The sequence below is a fragment of the Rhinoderma darwinii genome, chromosome 1 (genome assembly GCF_050947455.1).
Source record: "Rhinoderma darwinii isolate aRhiDar2 chromosome 1, aRhiDar2.hap1, whole genome shotgun sequence".
Lineage (NCBI taxonomy): Eukaryota > Metazoa > Chordata > Amphibia > Anura > Rhinodermatidae > Rhinoderma > Rhinoderma darwinii.
Window position 1 is genome coordinate 631,537,377 of NC_134687.1, and position 21,170 is coordinate 631,558,546.

Genomic DNA, 21,170 nt, shown 5'->3' on the forward strand with positions numbered 1-21,170 from the left:
ATCTTCCCATTTCCGGTCAGGACTGGATGACATTATTCGGGATGTTGTAAGAGTTATTCCAGAGAGACCCCCAACACGAGGGCAACGTCTCCCCCCGAGTTTATGTGGTGAGTGAAATAAGGAGTCATACTTGTCTCATACTGAAGGTTATTTCCACCGTTGTCATAAAAAGCCGATCCTGGAATTATAACAAATCTACAAATAGTTCTTCGTCTTGTACAGATAACGGTGTGTACACTAGTAAGACAGATATAGATTATAATACATCACGTCATTTATCTCATCCGCTCTCTACAATGTCAGGTTCAATATGTCGGTTGTACAATTAATAGTGCAAATACATAAACCCCTTCTAGATACTAATAAGAAAGACGCCAGTAATCCATCAGTCATGTTAAGGGAGGGAAACATTGAAAAAATTACTTTTGGTGTAATCTATAGACCCCCCAATATAACTGAAGAGATTGAAGGTCAGCTATATAAACAGATGGAGCGGGCTGCACAGGCAGGTACTGTAGTGATAATGGGAGATTTTAATTTCCGGGATATTAATTGGTGTCATGGTTCGGCTTCAACTGCAAAGGGGAGACATTTCCTCAACCTGTTGCAGGAAAATTTTATGGCCTAGTTTGTGGAAGACCCGACTAGAGGTGAAGCTCTGTTGGATCTGGTCATTTCTAATAATGCAGATCTTGTTGGGAACGTCAATGTTCGTGAAAACCTCGGTAACAGTGATCATAATATAGTTACATTTTACCTATACTGTAAAAAACAAAAACACAGGCTGGGAGGGCAAAAACATTTAATTTTAAGAAGGCCAATTTCCCCAGGATGAGGGCTGCAATTCAGGACATAGATTGGGAAGAATTAATGTCAAATTATGGGACAAATGATAAATGGGAAATCTTAAAATCCACTTTGTATAAATATATTGCAAAATTTATTCCTATAGGTTACAAGTATAAATTATTTATAATATATATATTTATAATAATTAAGGGATATAATATTACCACTTTACAAAGCATTAGTGAGGGCTCATCCAGAATATGGAGTTCAGTTCTGGGCTCCAGTTCATAGAAAGAATGCCCTGGAGTTGGAAAGAATACAAAGAAGAGCAACAAAGCTAATTAGGGGCATGGAGAATCTAAGTTATGAGGAAAGATTAAAATAATTAAACCTATTTAGCCTTGAAAAAAGACGGCTAAGAGGGGACATGATTAACTTATATAAATATATTACTGGCACATACAAAAAAATATGGTGAAATCCTGTTCCATGTAAAACCCCCTCAAAAAACAAGGGGGCACTCCCTCCGTCTGGAGAAAAAAACGATTCAACCTGCAGAGGCGACAAGCCTTCTTTACTGTGAGAACTGTGAATCTATGGAATAGCCTACCGCAGGAGCTGGTCACAGCAGATGGCTTTAAAAAAGCAGCGGTCACATGGACTACTTTTGAACCAATGAAAAATCGGGCTTTAAACAAACTTTCGAAAATATATATTAGATTCTAGGCACCATATCAGGTTTGAAGAGGTCTTGTGGTGCCAAAATAGTAAAGACCCCGAAAAGTGACTCCATTTTGGAAACTAGGCCCCTCAAGGAATTTATCTAGGGGTATAGTTAGCATTTTGAACCTACAGTTTTTTTTGGCTAAATTTATTTGGATTAGTATGTGAAGATGAAAATTTACTTTATTCTGAAAAAACTTTACATTTTTATAAGGAATAAAAGAAAAAACAACATATGTAAAGCAATTTCTCCTGATTATAGCAATACCCCATATGTGGTATTGAACTGCTGTTTGGACCCACAGCAGGGCTCAGAAGGGAAGGAGCACCATTTGGATTTTGGTATTCTGATTTTGCTGGAATAGTTTTCAGTGCCGTGTCGCATTTGCAATGCACTGGAGGGACCAAAATAGTGGAAACCCCCCAATAGAGACCCCATTTTGTAAACTACACCCCTCAAGGAATTATTCCAGGGGTGAAGTTAGCATTTTGACCCCACAATTGTTTAACTGAATAGATTGGAATTAGTCTGTAGAGGTAAAAATCTACTTTTTTTCTGAAAAAACTTAGCCATTTTTAATTTTTACAAGGAATAAAGGAGAAAAAAGTACCCCAACATTTGTAAAACAATTTCTCCCGATTATGTAAGTATGCCATATGTGGTAATAAACTGCTGTTTGGACCCACAGCGGGACTTCGCAGGGAAGGAGCGCTATTTGGCTTTTGGAGCTCAAATTTAGCTGAAATGGTTTTCGGGTGTCATGTCGAATTTGCAAAGCCCCTGAGAGGCCAAAACAGTGCAAACCACACAAAAGTGACCTCCATTTGGAAAACTACAGGAACTAAGGAATCTATCTAGGGGTATAGTGAGCATTTAGACCCAGGTCTTTTGCAAAATTTATTAGAATTAGGCCGTGAAAATGAATATCAACATTATTTCCACTAAAATCTTGAATTTTTTCAATTTCACAAAGGATAAGGGGGAAAATGCACCCCAACATTCATAAAGCAATTTCTCCCGAGTACGACAATACCCCACATGTGGGCATAAATCTTTTTTCATTAGAAAGTAATTAACCCTTTCCGGACTGATCCATTTTTTGCTTTTTCTTTTTTTCCTCCCCACTTTCCAAGGGCCATAACTTTTTTATTTTTCCGTCAATAGAGTGGTGGGGGGCTTATTTTTTGCGGAACGAGCTGTAGTTTTTATTGGTACATACTTTTTGCACACTTTTTCTTACATTTTTTGTTAGAGCCAAGGTGACCAAAAAAGCTATTTTGTCGTTTTAAATTCTTTATTTTTCACTGCGTTCACCATGCGAGTTAAATAATGGTATATTGTAATAGTTTGGACTTTTACAGACACAGCGATACCAATTTTGTGTATTTGTTTTATTTTTTGACATTACTTTAGAGAAAAAAAAATGGAAAAAGTTTTTTTTTTTGGACTTTAAATATTTATTTAATTCTTTTTCACTAATAATAACTATTTACTTTTGATTTTACACATTTTATTAGTCCCCCTAGGGGACATGAACCAGCAATCAGTACATGGCTGGTACAATACACTTCAATATTAATGTATTGCAGTATATTGTCATTTTTACAGGCTCCTGTAACAGTGCGATCGCGGTTCCTGTCTGTTAGTCCCGGGTGTTAGCGGTAATACACAGCTGACACCCGAAGAGTGTGGCGCAGGCTCAGCGCGTGAGCCCGCTCCATATATCACCATGACATGCTATTAAGTTGTGGTGAGCGAAGGGGTTAATGCACAGCGGATGGTGCAGAGTGAAAATTACAATTTTCCACTGATATGCCATTTTAGTGCACTATATGGTATGCCCAGTTTGTGCCACTGAAGACAAATACCTCCGAAAATATTAACCAGGTTCTCCCGGGTATGGCGATGTTTGGGCACGCTGTAGGGAGCGGCATTTGGCGCGCAGATTTAGCTTGGTAGTTGTTCGGTTTGGCGTTTTGCTGGTAGTTCAGTTTATAACATAGGGGAGTATGCAATCTATGCGGAGTACATCAGTATATATGTAAGCTGTGCAGAGTACATCAGTATATATGTAAGCTGTGCAGAGTACATCAGTATATATGTAAGCTGTGCAGAGTACATCAGTATATATGTAAGCTGTGCAGAGTACATCAGTATATATGTAAGCTGTGCAGAGTACATCAGGGGCATACTAAGAGGGTATAATAATGGGGTAAATAAATAATAATCCACAGATATGTGGCCGGTGTCGCACTGATAAATGGCACCCGATCTTATCCGCTTTTGGACACTCTGCACATTTTGCATCGCCATATTCTGAGAGCCAGAACTTTTTTCTTTTTTCTTCACCGGAGCTGGGTGACGGCTTATTTGTTGCGGGACAATCTGTAGTTTTCATTGATACCATTTTGGGGTACATTCGTTTTTTTTTAAATCACTTTTTATTCCATTTCTTGGCAAGCAAGGTGAACAAACACCAACAATTCTGACAAGGTTTTTTATTCGTTTTTTTTTAATGGCGTTCACCCTGGGCTATAAATAACCATTTTACTTTATTCTGCGGGTCGGTACGATTACGGCGGTGCCAGATGTATATTGTTTTTTTATGTTTTGCAGCGTTTGCGCAATAAAATTACTTATTTATAAAATTAATTATTTTCTGTGTCACCGTATTCTGAGAGCCATAACTTTTTTATTTTTCAGTCAAAAAAGCGGTGTAAGGGTTTGTTTTTTGCGGGACGAGCTGTAGTTTTTTATTGGTACTATTTTGGCGTACATGCGACTTTTTGACCACTTTTTATTGTATATTGTGGGAGGGGTGGTGACCAAAAAATAGTGATTCTAGCAGTGTTTTTTTACTTTTTTTTTTGTGGTGTTCACCGTGCGGGAAAAATAATATTATAGTGTTATAGGTGGGGTCGTTACGAACGCGGTGATACCAAGTATGCGTACTTTTTTTTTAACATGTTCATTTTTTTCCTATAATTAAACTTTTATTATAGGAAAAAAAAAAGCATTTTTTGTTTATGTAACTTATAACTTATTTTTACATTGTTTTAAAACATTTTTATTATCTTTTTTTACTTGTCCCACTAGGGGACAGTTAGACTTGCAGCTCTAATCGCTGCTAGAACACATTACACTACCTACGTAGTGTAAGGGCCTGTTCACATCAGCGTTCGCTTTCCATTGAGGGGTTCCGTCTGAGGTTTCCGTCGTGTAACCCCGCACCGGAAACCTCCGACGGAACCCCTCAATGGAAAGCGAATGCTGATGTGAACAGGCCCTAATGGTCATTGTGACGTGACCTGGACACAGAGCAGCCGGAAGGTGTTGCTATGGTAACGCTCGGAGAGGTGAGTATCGGCCTTGTTGTATTTTTCTAGTAGAAATTCCAGCGGAATATTCGGCCGGATTTCCTTGCGTGTTGTGGGTCGTATTCGCTACGTGTGAACATCCCCTTAATCTGCACGGTGACCGACATTAACAAAAAATTTATACAATTTAATGAATAAGTTGTATGTACCTAATAATATGTCATTACAAAATACGACTCGTCCCACAAAACATCCGACCACTACAAAGACCAGAAATAACACCTTACCGCTCTCTGAAGTTCCTGCAGTACTTACCCCAAAGAGGCCGGCACTGAAGGGGTTAAATCACCGCTCAGTCTGGGTTTAGGAGTCGGGTGGGGGTCGATCAATGATTGACAGATCTCTATATACACTCATACAGGGGTGACTGAGAACAGAGAGAACACCCGACCGGCGCTGCTCTCTACCTCTTCACTGCAATAGTTGAAGGACCTGTGATTATATCAAGATCACGTGACCGGTGCATCTGGGGCGGAGCTTAGAAGTGGAAACAATGAGCGAGGGATGAAGAACCTGTGGTGATGATCACGTGACATGAGGGGGGGTCATGAAGATCACGTGACCGGCGCAGGAATAGTCGGAGCTAAGCAGTGCAAAATATAATAGCTTGTGGTGAAAGTCTCTATGATGACGTCACAACCATGTGACCGGGACAGGAGCGGCGGGCTTATCAGTGGAGAGGAGAAGAGGTGGATATAGGACCTATGACGATGATCACGTGACTTGAAATGATACATTCAGTGTTTTCTTCTATAGGTTGTCAGCAATTGTGTGAGAACTGGAGCCTGAGAAATGTTGGGAGTTGTAGTCCCTTCCTCTTATACCCCTCCCTCTAGTCTCCTCTGATATCACATAACAGCCTGGACATGCTGGGAGTTGTAGTTCTCTCATACTCCTTCCTGTAATGTCCTCTGACATCACATAATAACAGCCTAGACATGCTAAGGGCGGATTTACACGAACGTGTAATACGTCCGTGCAACGCTCGTGATTTTCACGCGCGTCGCACGGACCTATGCTAGTCTATGGGGCAGTGCAGACAGTCCGTTATTTTCACGCAGCGTGTCCGCTTCGTGAAACGCACGACATGTCCTATATTTGTGCGTTGTTCGCGCATCACGCACCCATTGAAGTCAATGGGTGCGTGAAAATCACGCGCACCACACGGAAGCACTTCCGTGGGACGCGTGTGATTCGCGCAACAGCAGTAAACAGTATGATTGAAAACAGAAAAGCACCACGTGCTTTTCTGTTTACAAACATACAAACAGAGTGTCATAATGATAACGACTGTGCGAAAATCACGCAGCCGCGCACCATATGGTGATGACACACGGAGCTGTTAAGTGCCTTTTGCGCGCGCAAAACGCACACGCTCGTGTAAATCCACCCTAAGAGTTGTAGTCCCCTTTTATATCCCTCCCTGTAATGTCCTCTGATATCACATAATGACATTCTGGGACTTGTAGTTCTCTTATACTTCCTCCCTATAATGTCCTCTGATAGCCCATAATAACAGCCTTTACATGCTGGGAGTTGTAGTCCTATTTTCTAACTCCTCCCTGTGATGTCCTATTTCCAATAATAAAAGCCTGGATATGTTAGGAGTTGTAGTTCTCTCCTCTTATACCTCCTCCCTGTAATGTCCTCTGATATCCCATAATAACAGTGCACATGCTGGGAGTTGTAGTCCTCTCCTCTTTTACCTCCTCCCTGTAATGTCCTCTGATATCCCATAATAACAGCCTGGACATGCTGGGAGTTGTAGTTCTCTCCTCTTATACCTCCTCCCTGTAATGTCCTCTGATATCCCATAATAACAGCCTGGACATGCTGGGAGTTGTAGTTCTCTCCTCTTATACCTCCTCCCTGTAATGTCCTCTGATATCCCATAATAACAGCCTGGACATGCTGGGAGTTGTAGTTCTCTCCTCTTATACCTCCTCCCTGTAATGTCCTCTGATATCCCATAATAACAGCCTGGACATGCTGGGAGTTGTAGTTCTCTCCTCTTATACCTCCTCCCTGTAATGTCATCTGATATCTCATAATAAGTCTGGACATGCTGGGAGTTGTAGTTCTTTCCTCTTATACCTCTTATAGCCACAGTTTTAAACGTGCCCTGAAAACACATCTATTTAGACAGGCCTATAACATTCCCTGATCTGACCCCTTTCCATGGCCCTCCTTTTACATTAGTCATCAGAATAAGATTCCCTCACACTCCTTCACTTCATGTCCGTCATACACAGATACTGGCTGGTGACCGGCTCATGCAGCTTTATGTACCACCCCATGTGTATAAAAGATGGCTGGACCATCGTACAGAACAAAGACTGTTAGACCTGGTTTACACGAGCGTGTGTTTTTTGCACACACAAAAAATGCTGTGTTTTGCGTTCGCAAAAGGCATATAACAGCTGCGTGTGTCATCACCATATGATGCGCGGCTGCGTGATTTTCGTGCAGCTGCCATCATTATGACACTCCGTTTGGATGTTTGTAAACAGAAAAGCACGTGGTGCTTTTCTGTTTACATTCAGAGTTTGACAGCTGTTGCGCGAATCACGCTGTTCGCACGGAAATGCTTCCGTGTGACATGCGTGATTTTCACGCACCCATTGACTTCAATGGGTGCGTGATGCGAGAGCAACACATAAATATAGGACATGTTGTGAGTTTTACGCAACGCACTCACGCTGAGCAAAACTCATGGACTGTCTGCACTGCCCCATAGACTTACATAGGTGCGTTCGACACGCGTGAAAAGCACGCGCGTCGCACTCACTAAAATCACGCTCGTGTAAATGAGGCCTTAGGATATGTTCACATGGCCTATTTTCGGCTGTTTTTTGGCCCGAAAAACGGCCAAAAAATCAGAAGCAGTACGCCTCCATACATCTACCCATTGATTTAAATGGGAAAACGGCGTTCTGTTCCGACGGAGCGTTTTTTGCAGCGTTTTTATGCGTAAAAAAAATGGCCGCGAAAAAGAAGTGCAGGACACTTTGGACGTTTTTGGAGCAGTTTTCCATAGACTCTAATGATAAAGCTCCAAATACGCTGCGAAAAACGCTGTGAAAATCGCGAGTGGCACAAAAAACTTCTGAAAATCAGGAACGGTTTTCTCTTGAAAACAGCTCCGTATTTTGAGACGTTTTTGACTCTGCGTGTGAACATAGCCTCACACTTTGTGTCTCACTTATTTCCTCATAGATTGTAAGCTCTTGCGAGCAGGGTCCTCACTCCTCCTGTCTGAATTGTAAATTAGCTTTGTCACTATGTAATGTCTGATATTGTCTGTTCATGTTCCCTCTAAATTGTAAAGTGCTGCGTAATATGTTGGCGCTATATAAATAAAGATTATTATTGTTATACCTCCTCCCTGTAATGTCCTCTGATATCCCATAATAACAGTCTGGACATGCTGGGAGTTGTAGTTCTCTTCTTTTATACCTCCTCCCTGTAATGTCCTCTGATATCCCATAATAACAGTGGTAATAAAAAGGAGAGGGAAATGGGAGGAAACCTCCAGCTCACCAGTCTGATGCTCCTGTGTTGGTAATCGCCCGGACCATCCGTGACGGCACACGGCAGACAATAGCAGAAAAAACAGAAAGGATCCAGCGATATATGGTGTAACTTGGAAAAACTCGATTTCCACTTTATTAAATACAAGCAGACAAAAGCTTTGGAAAAAACACTAGGAGGAAAAACAAGGTGGTGGTATGTGGCAATGGATTAGCCTACGCGTTTCAAGCACTAGCTGTGCTCTTAATCATGGCTAGATCAAGTGAGAACCCTGCAAGCCGAGAGAGTGTGTATATCCTGAAAATGTGGGAGGTTGAACCTGAGACGTAATGACGCTCTCAGGTGTAATAATGATAGATCAGGAAGAAACTCTTCCATGAGAAATGAATTGGGAAATGTCTAATAAATATTTATTTCATTGTTGGAATGCTAAAGACAATATTGCAAAGACCTCGGAAGATGTAAAAGTATATCAGAAATGGATTATGTGAAAAGATGTTAACACAATGAACTTCATGAATAATTGATCGAGAGTCACGTTAGGGTATGTTCACACGTAGTCAACAAAAACGTCTGAAAATCCAGAGCTGTTTTCAAGGGAAAACAGACCCTGCTTTTCAGACGTTTTTTTACCAACTCGCATTTTTCGCGGCGTTTTCACGCCGTTTTCGCTGCGTTTTTTACGTCCGTTTTTGCAGCTGTTTTCATTGGAGTCTATGAGAAAACAGCTCCAAAAACGTCCAAAGAAGTGTCCTGCATATAATGTATAGAAGTGTCCTGCACTTCTTTTGACGAGGCTGTATTTTTACGCGTCGTCGTTTGACAGCTGTCAAACGACGACGCGTAAATAACAGGTCGTCTGCACAGTACGTCGGCAAACCCATTCAAATGAATGGGCAGATGTTTGCCGACGTATTTGAGACGTATTTCCAGACGTAAAACGAGGCAAAATACGCCTTGTATACGTCTGAAATTTGGCCGTGTGAACATACCCTAACTGGGGCTTGCAGAGCCTCACCTGACAAATACAAAGGCATGGAAAATGTGTGATAAAGAAAAGAAAGAACCACGGAGAAAGATTCATAAATACCAAATGAAAGAAAACAAACAGCAATAAAACAACATAAATAAATACATTGAAGAGAAAAACATTGCATATGTGTAATGAAATTACAACAGTAAAATTGATAATAAAATGCAGACACTGGGAAACAAGCATTGATTTTTTCAGCTTATTAATGCCCAACCAAGATATCCCGTTTTTATGCTTTTCACTTCTTAAGTGTTCAAATTTCCTACATCGGGATTCAGTTCTCTTTATCATGAATTATATCTGCATGTATTATCTCTTCGAGTTCACACTAATGCGGTTAACTCAGTTATTTATTCATAGTTTCAGCTAATTCATTTTGTATTTTTATAGTACTACTTGGCTTTACCGTTGTTACTAGCACGTCTGCATTAACATTTATTTACTTGTTGTCATTTATCACCATATCATCATCATTATCATTTATTTAAATTTCTTTTCCAATATGTCATTTGTATCAAGTTTATATTATTTATATATTCTCTCAGATCTAATGCTTGTTTCCCAGTGTCGGCATTTTATTATCAATTTTACTGTTGTAATTTCATTACACTTATGCAATGTTTTTCTCTTCAATGTATTTATTTATGTTGTTTTATTGCTGTTTGTTTTCTTTCATTTGGTATTTATGAATCTTTCTCCGTGGTTCTTTCTTTTCTTTATCACACATTTTCCATGCCTTTGCATTTGTCAGGTGAGGCTCTGCAAGCCCCAGTTACGTGACTCTCGATCAATTATTCTTGAAGTTCATTGTGTTAACATCTTTTCACATAATCAATTTCTGATATACTTTTACATCTTCCGAGGTCTTTGCAATATTGTCTTTAGCATTCCAACAATGAAATAAATATTTATTAGACATTTCCCAATTCATTTCTCATGGAAGAGTTTCTTCCTGATCTATAATTATTACACCTGAGAGCGTCATTACGTCTCAGGTTCAACCTCCCACATTTTCAGGATATACACACTCTCTCGGCTTGCAGGGGCTCACTTGACCTAGCGATGATTAAGAGCACAGCTAGTGCTTGAAACGCGTAGGCTAATCCATTGCCACATACCACCACCTTGTTTTTCCTCCTGGTGTTTTTTCCAAAGCTTTTGTCTGCTTGTATTTAATAAAGTGGAAATCGAGTTTTTCCAAGCTACACCATATATCGCTGGATCCTTTCTGTTTTTTCTGCTATCCCATAATAACAGCCTGCACATGCTGGGAGTTGTAGTTCTCTTCTCTTATACCTCCTCCCTGTAATGTCCTCTGATATCCGATAATAACAGTCAGGACATGCTGGGAGTTGTAGTTCTCTTCTCTTATACCTCCTCCCTGAAATGTCCTCTGATATCCCATAATAACAGCCTGCACATGGTGGCGCTGAAGCGTTGGGGGATTATAAGAAATCAGCTGTCCGTTGTCACGCACCCATTGACTGCAAAAATGCACAAAAATAGGACCTGCAGTAACTTTCACGCAGCAGACACGCTGCGTGAAAAACAACGCATGTCTGAATAGCCCCATCGAATTACATAGGTCTGTGTGATGGCCGTTGTTTTAATGTCCGTAACATGGATGTAAAATACACTTGCGTGAATCAGGCCTTATACAGTAGCAGCAGAGTGGATGAGATTTGTACAAATCTCATCCACGCCGCTGCTGCGCGGTTTTTCAATCATATCAACTTATGCTGCGGAATCGCAGCGTTTTGTGTTGCAGGTTTTCCGCATTTAATTAAATTGGGATGCAAAACCAGCATCAAATAGCACATGTTCTGATTTTTGCTGCGAAAAAGATGTGAATCTGCCTCAAAAATCGCAATTCAGAAAAAAAATATATACTTACCCAGAATTCTCTGCGTCTAGCCACGCATCCAGGGATGACGTTTCATCCCATGTGACTGCTGCAGCCAATGACAGGCTTCAGCGATCACATGGGATTAAATGTCACCCCAGGAGGCCGGGCTGCAGGACATCAGAGGGACGCGTCGCCATTGCTACGGGTAAGTATTAACTTTTCTTTTTTTACCTGCTATTTTCCACAGCCAACATTCCGACTGAAAAAATGCACTAATATGGTGCGGTTTTTCGCCCGGAATTCTCTGCAGCAACCAGAGCGGATACTCTATGTGCTTTTACACAGCGTATTTCCCTGTGTGAACATACCTTAAAACAGGGGTCTCAAGCACGCGACCCGCGGGCCGCATGCGGCCCCTGGGGCTGTCATCTGTGGCCCGCGGGACACAGAGCCGCTAGTATCGGCTCTGCTGCGAGACTCTGGAATTCCCTGACATCACTGTCCACATATGAACAGCGATGTCTGGGTCTTCCCCAGAGCGGAGTCCCGGGCAGAGCGCTAGTACAGGCTCTGCTCCGGGACTCTGTAATTCCGTGACATCGCTGTCCATATATGGACAGTGTGTCAGGGTTTTCCCCAGAGCGGAGTCCCGGGCAGAGCGCTACTACAGGCTCTGCTCCGGGGCTGTGGAATTCCCTGACATCGCTGTCCATATATGGACAGTGTGTCAGGGTCTTCCCCAGAGCGGAGTCCCGAGCAGAGCGCTAGTACAGGCTCTGCTCCGGGACTCTGTGGAATTCCCTGACATCGCTGTCCATATATGGACAGTGTGTCAGGGTCTTCCCCAGAGCGGAGTCCCGAGCAGAGCGCTAGTACAGGCTCTGCTCCGGGACTCTGTGGAATTCCCTGACATCGCTGTCCATATATGGACAGTGTGTCAGGGTCTTCTCCAGAGCGGAGACCCGGGCAGAGCGCTAGTATCGGCTAAGCTCCGGGACTCTGTGGAAATCCTTGACATCGCTGTCCATATATGGACAGTGTGCAGGGTCTTCCCCAGAGCGGAGTCCCGGGCAGAGCGCTAGTATAGGCTCTGTTCCGGGACTCTGTGGAATACCCTGACATCACTGTCCATACATCGACAATGATGTCAGGGGCTTCCACAGAGCAGGAGTCCCAGTGATGTCAGGACCACAGCTGGAGTCCCAGGAAGAGCCTACTAGCGCTCTGCCCGGGACTCCAGCTCTGGGGTTGCCCCTGACATCTCTGTCCATATATGGACAGTGATGTCAGGAGCAGAGCTGGAATCCCAGGCAGAGTGCTAGAAGCGGCTCTGCTCCGGGACTCCAGCTCTGGGCAAGCCCCTGACATCACTGTGGCAGCATCTGCGGAGGGCACTGTGGCAGCATCTGCAAAGGGCACTGTGGCAGTATGTACAGAGGACACTGGCAATATCTAGGGGTGTGTTGCATTATCTACAGAGGACTCTGCGGCAGCATCCGCAGAGGACTCTACGGCAGCATCCGCAGAGGACTCTGCGGCAGCATCCGCAGAGGGCACTGCGGCAGCATCCGCAGAGGGCACTGCGGCAGCATCCGCAGAGGGCACTGCGGCAGCATCCTCAGAGGGCACTGCGGCAGCATCCACAGAGGGCACTGCGGTAGCATCCACAGAGGGCACTGCGGCAGCATCCACAGAGGGCACTGCGGCAGCATCTACAGAGGGCACTGTGGCACTATCTAAAAAGGGGCTGCCCAATCTTGACATGTGTGTCTGCCAAACGCTGCCAACTGAGCCGCCGGACTGAATTTAGCGACACTTAAACGGGAAAACTGGATTGTTGAAATAAGCACGTGGAGAAATATCTCAAATTTTAAACCTAGCGGTATTATTATAGTAATGTAGTATTAATTTTATAGTAATGTAGTATTATTATAGTAATATAGTATTATAGTAGTTCAAATAAGTAATTTATTAACAATAATTTTGTATTGTATCAAATTTGAAAGTAATGCGGCTCGTCCACTTCCCATTTTTTCTATATGCGGCGCACTTACCCTGCCGAGTTTGAGACCCCTGCCTTAAAAGGTGATTATTAAGGCGAGTACCCATACAAATCATTAACAATTTATATAACACAGAACGCCAATCCCACCAACAAAATGGATGACATTTCTTTTAAACCCTAGGCACACGACGCAACTGTATGTCCGGGTGGCCAGTGTCTTAGCGCACCAGGATGTACAGTTACTGCGCGGTTCCTGTTGCACACTGTCGGCGACAGTGTGCATCGGGAGGCCAGCTGTCCCAGACAGCTGACACTCCACTGTTGCCGATCAGCGCCTCATTTCCGCTGATTTCAGCAATTAACCCCTTAAATGCGGCGATGGATTGCAATCGCCGCATTTTAGGGGTTTCTAGCACATCGGCAGACCTCACAGTGAAATCGTGAGGTTTGCAGATGGCTAGTATGGCGACCGGAGGCCAAGTAATGGCCTCTGTGTCTGCCATGTACGGAAGACTATCAGGACCAGCCTCATTTAGGGGGTTTGTAACACATCAGCAGCCCCCATGCAATCGTGGGGGTTGCTGATGCTTGTGATGGCATCCGGAGGCCAGATAACGGCCTCCGGGTCTGCCATGTATGGAAGCCTACGAGGACCAGCCTCTAGCTGGTCCTCGTAGACTGAGGGTATGTTCATATGCTAGACTAAAAACGTCTGAAAATACGGAGCTATTTTTAAGGGGAAACAGCCCCTGATTTTCAGACGTTTTTTAAGCCACTCGCGATTTTCGTTGCGTTTTTTACAGCCGTTTTTTGAGCTGTTTTCTATAGAGTCAATGAAAAACGTCCCAAGAAGTGACCTGCACTTCTTTTTCGCTGCCGTTTTTTTACGCGGCTGTTTTTCAAAAGGCCGCGTAATAGAAAGGCCCATCGGAAAAGAATGCCGTTTTTCCCATTGCAATCAATGAGCAGATGTTTGGAGGCGTTCTGCTTCCGATTTTTCGGCCATTTTTCGGGCGTTTACGGCTCCCTTTAATGTCCTCTGATATTACATAATAGCCTGGACATGCTGGGAGTTGTAGTTCTCTCTTATACTCCTTCCTGTAATGTCCTCTGATATCACATAATAACAGTCTGCACGTGCTGGGAGCTATAGTTCTCTCTTATACTCCTTCCTGTAATGTCCTCTGACATCCCATAATAACAGCCTAGACATTCTAAGGGTATGTGCACACGCTAGCTGGCTTTTACGGCTGAAATGACAGACTGTTTTCAGGAGAAAACAGCTGCCTCGTTTCAGCCGTAAAAGCTCCTCCTCGCATTATGCGAGGCGTCTGAGACGCTCGTAAATCTTGAGCTGCTCTTCATTGAGTTCAATGAAGAACGGCTCAAATTACGTTGCAAAGAAGTGTCCTGCACTTCTTTGCCGAGGCAGTCAATTTACGCGTCGTTGTTTGACAGCTGTCAAACGACGTCGCGTAAATTACAGGTCGTCTGCACAGTACGTCGGCAAACCCATTCAAATGAATGGGCAGATGTTTGCCGACGTATTGTAGCCGTATTTTCAGGCGTAAATCGAGGCATAATACGCCTCGTTTTCGTCTGAAAATAGGTCGTGTGAACCCAGCCTAAGAGTTGTAGTCCCCTTTTATATCCCTCCCTGTAATGTCCTCTGATATCACATAATAACAATCTGGGCATGCTCGGAGTTGTAGTTTACTCCTCTTATACCTCCTGTGTGCATATAAGTGAATATACCCTTAGTGTCCGTGTATGTTCACACGACCTATTTTCAGACGTAATTCAGGCGTTTTACGCCTCGAATTACGCCTGAAAAGACGGCTCCATTACGTCTGCAAACATCTGCCCATAGCCTGCAATGGGTTTTACGATGTTCTGTTCAGACGAGTTGTCATTTTATGTGTCGCTGTCAAAAGACGGCGCGTAAAAATACGCCCGCATCAAAGAAGTGCATGTCACTTCTTGGGACGTTTTTGGAGCCGTTTTTCATTGACTCCAATGAAAAACAGCTCCAATTATGTCCGTAATGGACACCGCGAAAAACGCGAGTACTTGCAAAAACTTCTGAAATTCAGGAGCTGTATTAGGCTGGGTTCACACGACCTATTTTCAGACGTAAACGAGGCGTATTATGCCTCGTTTTACGTCTGAAAATAGGGCTGCAATACGTCGGCAAACATCTGCCCATTCATTTGAATGGGTTTGCCGACGTACTGTGCAGACAACCTGTAATTTATGCGTCGTCGTTTGACAGCTGTCAAACGACGACGCGTAAATGGACTGCCTCGGCAAAGAAGTGCAGGGCACTTCTTTGCCACGTAATTTGAGCTGTTCTTCATTGAACTCAATGAAGCACAGCTCAAGATTTACGAGCGTCTCAGACGCCTCGTAAATTACGAGGAGGAGCATTTACGTGTGAAACGAGGCAGCTGCAAACAGTCTGTCTTTTCACACGTAAATGCCTCTCATCGTGTGAACATACCCTTAGACTGAAAACAGCTCTGTAATTTCAGACGTATTTTGCGTTTGAACGTACCCTTAGGCCTCATTTACACAAGCGTAATATACGCGCGTGCTTTTCACGCGTGTCGTACGCACCTATATTACTCTATGGGGCAGTGCAGACAATGCGTGAATTTTGCGCAGCGCGAGTGCGTTGCGTAAAACTCACGACATGTTCTATAATCGTGCGTTTTTCGCGCATGACGCACCCATTGAAGTCAAGCATGCCGCACGGAAGCACTTCCGTGCGAACTGCGTGATTCGTGCAAGAGCTGTCAAAAGGATGAATGTAAACAGAAAAGCACCACGTGCTTTTCTGTTTACAAACATCCAAACGGAGTGTCAAATTAGAGATGAGCGCACCGAACTTCACCGGGTTCGGCCGAACTCGTTTTGACCGAACCCGGCAAAAATTTTTCCGGTACGCGACGTCAGGAGACAGTCACTGTCCACGGTGCTGAAAGAGTTAAACTGGTTCAGCACCCTGGACAGTGACTTCCAATCACAATATACATGTACGTGTAAAAAAAAAACAGAAGTTCTGACTTACCGATAACTCCCGGCTTCTTCCTCCAGTCTGACCTCCCGGGATGACAATTCAGTCCAAGTGACAGCTGCAGCCAATCACAGGCCAAGCACAGGCTGCAGCCAATCACAGGCTGCAGCGGTCACATGGACTGCCGCGTCATCCTGGGAGGTGGGACCGGATGACAAGAGAGGGACGCGTCACCAAGGCAACGGCCGGGAGACCGGACTGGAGGAAGCAGGAAGTTCTTGGTAAGTATGAACGTCTTTTTTTTAATCACAGGTTGGTGTATATTGTGATCGGAATTCACTGTCGAGGGTGCTGAAAGAGTTACTGCCGATCAGTTAGCTCTTTCAGCACCCTGGACAGTGACGGACGTCGACTAGTCTCATCTCTATGATGGCGGCTGCGCAAAAATCACGCAGCCGCGCATATACACTGATGACACACGGAGCTGTCAAGTGCCTTTTGCGCACGCAAAACGCTGCGTTTTTTTGCGTGCGCAAAACGCACACGCTCGTGTAAATGAGGCCTTAGAGTGACAGTGAAGTCACACTGACAGGTGGAATACGTTACATTACTAGGTAGTGTAATGTATTCTAGCAGCTATCAGAGCTGCAGGTAAAAAAAGAAAGTGAAAAAAAAGTTAATAAAAATGTTTTAGAAAGTGTAAAAATAAAAGATTTTTTTTCCTATAATAAGTCTCTTATTATAGGAAAAAAATTAAAACGTAAAAAAAACAGTACACATATTTGGTATCACCGCATTCATAAGAACCCAAGCTATAAAACTATAATGTTATTTTTCCCGCACAGTGAACGCCGCAAAAAAAACCCGACTAAAAACAATGCCAGAATCACAATTTTTTGGTAACCACCCCTCCCAAAATATAAGATAAAAAGTGATCAGGATCCACAGTCCCTCTGCCTCTTCCTCCTCGCTACGACGGTGAACCCAGAGCATGTAGAGGATTTATTAATCAATGCACGGTTCATTTTAGGCTACGGGCTCATCTCTATCCCTCCGAGGAGACCAAGGTAGCATTTATCATCTCCCTTCTTGCTGGCAAGGCCCTCGCATGGTCGAACCCAATCTTGGAGCAACAAGGACCTGTATCCTCGGACCTAGCCTTGTTCCTGCAGTCCTTTCGTGCCCTGTTCGAGGAGTCGGGTTGAACATCCTTTGCCGCAGCTACTCTGTTGACCCTCAAGCAAGAGGGTTCCACAGTAGGGGAGTATGCTATCTCATTCTGTACCCTGGCAGCCGAGCTGGCATGGAACAATGAGGCACTGGTGGCGACCTTCTGGCAGGGACTGTCCTCTCACATCAAGGACGAACTGGCAGCCCGCGACCTTCCTTCTACCTTGGATGCCCTCATCCTGTTAGCCACCCGGGTTGATATGAGAATCCGGGAGCGCACTCAAGAGATTCGACAGGAGAGCAGCACCCTTTGTCCAGAGACCACTATTGCATTCCCCTAGTGCGCTACCTGAAGAACCCATGCAGGTAGACAGAGTCCAGTTATCTGAACAGGAGATGCAGCGCAGACGCTCCTCGGGAGTATGTATGTATTGTGGCCTTAAGGGTCATTTTGTGCACCAATGCCCACAGAAACCGGGAAACTCCAGTACCTAGGGTTGGTTGGAGAGGCAACTCTAGGTGGAACGTCTCCAAACGTTAAAACCTCTCCCAAATTATCGATTCCTGTGGCCATCGTCTCCGGAGAGACGTCACATCCTTCCTCCGCCTTTCTTGACTCTGGAGCGGCTGCTAATTTCATCCAGCAGGATCTAGTGGATCATTTACATCTACCCACAGTCCATCTGGAGAGACCCCTGGCTGTTGTCTCTGTGAATGGTCTACCATCGCCCGATCCGATTATGCTCATCACGGATCCGTTGACATTACGGGTCGGAGCTCTTCACACGGAGCAGATGACCTTCCTGGTACTACCTAAAGCTATCAATCCTATCCTGCTGGGTCTGCCATGACTCCGCCTACATGCCCCGGTTCTCGACTGGAGTTCCGAAGAGGTTCTTCAATGGGGTTCCAGATGCCATAGCCATTGCCTGTCACAAGTCCGTCCCTTTATGCCACCTCTTCCTCAATCACTCTCCGGTCTACCATCTCAGTCTGCCAGTTTTGCATATGTCTTCTACACACGAGAAGCTGAGACGTTGCCTCCACATCGGAATTATGACTGTCCCATTGAACTGGTTCCTAATGCTTCTCTTCCCCGTGGACGGGTATATCCTCTCTCCTTGCCAGAGACTTTATCTATGTCAGCCTATATCAAGGAGAATTTGGAGAGGGGTTTTATACAAAAATCTTCCTCCCCGGCTGGGGCTGGCCTCTTCTTCGTTAAGAAGAGAGATGGATCTCTTCGACCCTGCATTTACTACCGTGGTCTCAACGAGATCACGGTCAAGAACAAATACCCGTTGCCACTTATATCCGAGCTGTTTGATCGCATACGAGGAGCCCAAAAAATTTCTAAGCTAGATCTGCGGGGGACTTATAACCTAATCTGGATTCGCCGGGGTGATGAATGGTAGACTGCATTTAATACCCGCAATGGGCACTACGAATACCTAGTGATGCCCTTCGGACTGTGTAACGCTTCCGCAGTATTTCAGGAATTCGTCAATTATATTTTCCGAGATCTCCTCTATATGTGTGTTGTAGTTTATCTCGATGATATTTTGATTTCCTCCCCAGATCTGATGACCCATCGTAGGAATGTCCATCAAGTTCTTCTGCGACTAAGAGAGAATCGCTTACATGCCAAGTTGGAGAAGTGCATCTTTGAAAATAAGTATTTTCCCTTCCTGGGCTACATCATCTCGGATCAAGGTCTTATGATGGATCCTGAGAGACTAAAGTTTGTCCTGTAATGGCCACGTCCTCAATGCCTAAGGGCCATACAACGGTTCCTGGGATCCCGTGCTGTTCTTGTTCCTGTGCCTACTAGTGTTGAAGTCGTGTCTACTGCACCTGCTGTCTTCTGCCACGTCCAGTGTCCTCAGCCACGTCCAGTGTCTTCTGCCACATCGGATACTGCCGCCACGTCTGGCGCTACCTGCTGCACCGGCCTCCATCCGTGCTGAAGCCACAGCCACCGTCTGGACTAGTTCAGGTACCCAAGCGTTACTATCTACTGTTGACTTTCGTATAGACTGTGACCTGGTCAGCTGCCTCTCCGCTACGGCGGAGCGGCCTAGTGGGTCCACATACCCTGTGATCGTGACACAAGTGATTTTATCGTACAAACACTGCAAAACATAAAAAAACTATATACATGTGGCATCGCCGTAATCGTGCTGACCCGCAGAATAAAGTAAAACTATAATTTTTAGCGCATAATGAACGACGTAAGAAATAAAGAATTTAAAACGCCCAAATCACTGTTTTTTGGTCACCTCAGCTCTAAATAAAATGTAATAAAAAGTGATCAAAAAGTTGTATGTAGTCTCTGTATAATAGTCCTCAGGCGAGAATTAGGATCAATGGCTCACTGTCTGCTCCATTTAGGATTGGGAATTGCACTAGACAGGGATGCCCACTGTCTCCCTTTATTATTTGCTGTGGTTATGGAGCATCTCCTGGTAGCAGTGAGGAACAATAGAGATATACGGGGTATTCAGGTGGGGGATATGGAATTTAAGGTGTCTGCGTTTGCGGACGATTTATTGTTTTATATTACACAACCACATTTATCTTTGCCGTCTCTAATGAAATCGATACGAACATATAGTTATTTTAGTAATTATAAGATGAACATCTCTAAGAGTGAAGCCATGAACATCTCTTTACTGGCTTCTGATGTAATGACGGGGGGTAGGGAAACGGACAAGTGAGCCCTAGTCTACCCGCCACTCTGTCCCTGCCTACTTGCAACGACCCGCCCTAGGCGACGGGGTACAACTGGGCGGCGGTCCCTGCGCTCAGTAAGTGCCCGACAAACACGACAAACATACAAGGGAATACAAGCAAGGGAAAGGGGCAGTTGCCCAGGGCAACACCGTGAGCAACCAGAGTGGTGAACGAGCCGAGTCAAGCCAGGAGTGTGCGAGGTACCAAACGAAGAGCAGAAGAGTAGTCAGTAAGCCAGGGTCTGTATGGAACAGGATCAAAATAGAAGGAGCTGTAGCTGGGCCAGGAAACCACATGAAAAGAATCACAAGCACCGAGGGACAGGAAGGGCAGGCTTAAATAGACCGAGGGCGGGAGCTAGCTGAGTCTGGCCAGGTTGCGATAGGCTCTCCCACTCCTAAGCCTGCCAGCCTGAGTGGTGGAAGCTGGAGTCAGTCTCAGGGATGTAGATTCAGGTGCTGACTGATTAATTATGGGAGTTAACCCCGAAGCTGTGCCTGGCAGATCCTTTACAGTACCCCACCTTTTATGAGGGGCCACCGGACCCTTTCTAAGTGGACCTGGCTTACTGGGGAAACGCAGGTGGAACCTCCTGACCAATACCCCAGCGTGAACATCCCGGGCGGGTACCCAAGTCCTCTCCTTCGGGCCCGTATCCTCTCCAATGGACCAGGTACTAGACGGAGCCTTGGACCATCTTGCTGTCCACAATCTTGGCCACCTCGAATTCCACCCCCTCAGGGGTGAGGACGGGAACAGGAGGTCTCCTCGAGGGAGCCAAGGACGGGGAGCAGCGTTTAAGGAGGGAGGCATGAAACACGTTTTGTATACGAAAAGACGGGGGTAACTCCAGCTGGAAGGAGACAGGATTGAGGACCTCAATGACCTTATATGGCCCAATAAACCGGGGAGCAAACTTCTTGGACGGAACCTTGAGACGCAAGTT

The 21,170-nt window shown here is 44.6% G+C and overlaps 1 protein-coding gene and 1 pseudogene across 4 annotated transcripts in view; one reads left to right on the top strand and one right to left on the bottom strand.

Annotated features, from left to right (window-relative positions):
• LOC142664266 (uncharacterized) overlaps positions 1-5,380 on the bottom strand; it is a 29,918-nt gene extending 24,538 nt beyond the window's left edge. For 2 of the 4 annotated variants that reach the window (XM_075843470.1, XM_075843321.1), the window contains exons 1-2: positions 5,146-5,380; positions 131-178 (exon numbers count right to left, since the gene is read on the bottom strand). In XM_075843470.1, the coding sequence (XP_075699585.1) occupies positions 131-166 (36 nt within the window). In that variant the 5' untranslated portion in view covers positions 167-178; positions 5,146-5,380. Of the gene's footprint in view, positions 1-130; positions 179-1,013; positions 1,091-5,145 lie in introns of all 4 variants that reach the window. The other 2 variants (XM_075843396.1, XM_075843514.1) reach the window with 2 other exon arrangements.
• Positions 1-21,170, top strand: part of LOC142656808 (uncharacterized) — a 609,035-nt pseudogene that overhangs the window by 179,585 nt on the left and 408,280 nt on the right.